Source organism: Tupaia chinensis, unplaced genomic scaffold (assembly GCF_000334495.1).
Source record: "Tupaia chinensis unplaced genomic scaffold, TupChi_1.0 Scaffold000438_1, whole genome shotgun sequence".
Lineage (NCBI taxonomy): Eukaryota > Metazoa > Chordata > Mammalia > Scandentia > Tupaiidae > Tupaia > Tupaia belangeri.
Window position 1 is genome coordinate 520271 of NW_006159943.1, and position 3412 is coordinate 523682.

Consider the following 3412-nt stretch of genomic DNA (forward strand, 5'->3'; position numbering starts at 1 on the left):
CCCGCAGCTGAGGCCCCACCCACACTGGGCCACCCAGCCAGGCCGGGGGGCCTCTCCCCAGCCTGCCCATGCCAAAAAGCTTTTCATTAAAGAATGTTTTGGAACTTTACTGGCTGGCCTGGCCTTTCTTCTCTCTCCTCCCTCTACCTTGAACAGGGAACCCAGGTGTCTGGGTGCCCTCCTCTGGTAAGGAAGGGAGTGGGAACTTTCTGGTGCCAAGGAGTACTCCCATGGGAACAGTGGACAAGGGTCTGGACTTGCCTCCCAGGAAGGGGCTGGGAGGACAGACGTGGGGCGCCAGTCCCGCCTCTCTCCCCCCATGCCTGTTGCATGCATTTCCCTTCTCCTCCCCTCTTCACTCCTGTAGCATGCATGTCCTCTCACTCGCCTCACGTTTCCTACTAAAGCGTTTGCCCTCCTTCCCGTCCCCCCCACGAATTAATCTGCATGCCTGCTGGCCCTCTCTCTTTTTCTTCTTAAGCTTAGAGTTCCTAGAACAGTCCAAGCCAGGAATCCTGTTCTCTGTCCCCAAGACTTCCTCCCCTCCCCCCTGCCGTCCCCACCCCTAGCTCAGCCCATGGCCTCCCAGTGGCCCTCTGGTTCTTCCGGGCACAGACCCCACCTTCCTGCCTGGCGACTGGGGGTCTGCAGGAGCCCGCAGCCTGGGTGTTGGGCCCGGGCAGTCAGTCCCAGACTCGCCGCCACCTGAGCCTCGTCTCCCTTCCCAGGGCTCCCACTGCAGCAGCTCGGGGGACCCGGCTGAGTACAACCTGCGATCTCGCACCGTGCTGTGCGGGACGTGCGGGCAGCCTGCCGACAAGGCGTCTGCCAGCGGCTCGGGAGCCCAGGTGGGCGGATCCATCTCCTCTGGCTCTTCCGCCTCCAGTGTCACAGTCACTCGCAGCTACCGCAGTGTGGGGGGCAGTGGGGGTGGCAGCTTCGGGGACAGTCTGGTCACCCGCTCCTACCTCCTGGGCAACTCCAGTCCCCGGACCCAGGTGAGTTGTCTCTTTGTCTTCACGTCCTACAGGCAGGACCCTCGTCATGGAGGGTTAGGACTGGTGGCCTCTGTTGGGGAGGGCCTTCTCTTCCGCAGCCCGGCGGAGCGGGACCCTCCTCCAAGTCCTACCGCTGGCTCCTGCCCCTCCTGTCTGAGCCCCAGACTGGAGGGCAGGGGCAAGGCTGGGGCCAGAGGGTGGGGAGACACTGCCTTCTGGGATCAGGATCTGGTCCAGGCCCTGCACTCACACCTGCCCCTCTCTCTTCTCTCTTAGAAACCCCAGAACTGCAGCATCATGTAATCTGGGACCTGCCAGGCAGGGGTGAGGTGGATGTCTCCTGCTTCCTCCTCACCTCATGCCCAACCCCTGCCCTGGGCCTCATGGGAGGTGCTTCAAAGCCAAAGAAAAATGCCCCTTTGGTTTTTTTCTTCTGTATTTTTTTTTTTCTAAGAGAAGTTATTTTCTACAGTGGTTTTATACTGAAGCAAAAACACAAGCCAAAAAAAAAAAAAAAAAGCATCTATCTCTATCCTAGTTTCTCCCGCTTCCTTTTTCCTGCTTCCAAGAAACTGCATTTGCCTTAAAACCAAAGAGGGCTTCTAGGAGCCCAGGGAAACAGGTGCTTTTCCAGAGCCTAGTTTTCGCTTTTCTGCCCTGGCTGCTGCCCCCACCCCGGGGACCCCTGACATGGTGCCTGAGAGGCAGGCAGAGAGCTCCCCCAGCCTCCTCCAGACAGCTGACTCAGGCCAGGCCAGCCTCTGAGAGAGAGAGAGGGACGGAGAGACAGCGAGAGAGACCTGGCCGCCCAGGTTCCACGACCCCTGGCCGAGGCTCCTCTGCCTGCCCCCACCCTGTCCCCAGCCCTGCCCGGCCCTGGGGGAGCCGACTCCCAGGACCCAGCTGCGCTTGCTTTTCGTGTATTCTGTTTAGACAAGAGATGGGAATGAGGTAGGAGGTAGAAGACAGAGGGGGGTTAGCTCGAGCCTGCCTTCTCCCAGCTTTAGAGCTGGGTGGGCTCCGTCCAGTCGCAGGAGGTCAGAGTCAAGTGGGGTGCAGTGGGGAGGGAGAGAGAAGCTGCTGGAATAGGTGAGAGCCTGCTGGGGCCCCACCGCAGAGGAGGGAGGTATGTGGCAGTGGGTTTGGGAAACACTAAGGATCCCCTCGCCTCCCCGTTTCCCATCTGCACCCCCTCTCCCCTCCCCAATCAATACACTAGTTGTTTCTATCCCTGGCTTCTGTGGTGTCTGTCTTTGTTGGTGGGCGTCACCGTGTGTTCCAATGGGCAGACACAAGTGCACTGTTGGTCACCGCGTCCTCACGTGCAGTGCCGTCCTGCCTCGGCCCTGCTCCAGGGGAGGCGAGAACACTTGAGGTGGAGCCCGGAGCACTTCTGGTGCATATCCGGGCGCTTAGTGATAAGCAGTGGGGCAGGATTCAACAGCATCACCCACCCACTGTGGGCTCTTCCCGTGCAAGTCCTGAGAAAGAGAACCCCAAAGGGGGTGTTTCCTTCCCAACTCCTCTGTCCAACCCACACTTATCCACACCTTCTGCGTGCCAGCCCTGAGCTAAGCACAGACGCCAAGACATACCATATGGACCCCCTCTGAGGACGGCAACCTCTCAGGACCTGGGGCAAGGACAGATGGGGAGTAGGGAGCAGAAGCTGGGCAGGAGGGTGGTGGCAGGAAGAGTAGGACTTACTCTGTGAAGGAGTTTGCTGAGTCCCTTCGTACAGTCGTGCTCGGTGTGGGGGACAGAGAAATGAATCCAGCACATCTCTGCACTCTCGTTTGACCCTCATCCTGAACTTATCGCCCTCCGCCCCTGGAAATGAGAACTCAGTCAACAAGCTCAAGGCCACATAGCAGGTGGCAGGGATCCCAGGGGTCCCACCTCCAGGAATGGTGGAATGTAAGTTAATATTTCCTGGGCAGAGAGTTGAGCTTACAACCAAAAATCACCAAGAAAAGGGTCATGTCTGGGATTGTGGGAGAAAAGGTTGAAAAAAGCAAAATTAATAAGAGGAGAAAGGAGGAACCAGCAGATGGCATAATGGTTCCATCACAGGACTCCTACGTAGTTGACCATGGTTTGAGTCTTAGACTCGGTGCTTTAAATTCATGCTGGCATGTGTGTGTGCATACCCAAAATCCAGAGAGGAGAATGGAGGAGAAGGGATTGCAGCGTGGCCACCTCCCCTTGGGAGGGGGGTGACTTCTCATTTTCTGTCTGTGTTTCTGGAGATCACACCTGCCCTATAGCAAAAGTCTCTCAAAAAAAAAAAGAAGAGCTGGAGCAGCAGTTGGCATAATGGCTGTGTCGCTGAACTCCCATGTAGTCAACCACGGTTCGAGTCCCAGACCGGGTGGCTTAAACTCACGTCGGGCGCATGTGCGTGCCCAAGATCC

The 3412-nt window shown here is 57.8% G+C and overlaps 1 protein-coding gene across 2 annotated transcripts in view; it reads left to right on the plus strand.

Annotated features, from left to right (window-relative positions):
- LMNA (lamin A/C) overlaps window positions 1-1439 on the plus strand; it is a 28408-nt gene extending 26969 nt beyond the window's left edge. Inside the window, exons 11-12 of one of the 2 annotated variants that reach the window (XM_006155167.3) lie at window positions 729-998; window positions 1275-1439. In XM_006155167.3, coding sequence (XP_006155229.1) covers window positions 729-998; window positions 1275-1301 — 297 coding nt within the window. In that variant the 3' untranslated portion in view covers window positions 1302-1439. Of the gene's footprint in view, window position 1; window positions 110-728; window positions 999-1274 lie in introns of those variants that run through there. The other variant, XM_027774469.1, reaches the window with a different exon arrangement.
- The last annotated feature ends 1973 nt before the right edge of the window (window positions 1440-3412 follow it).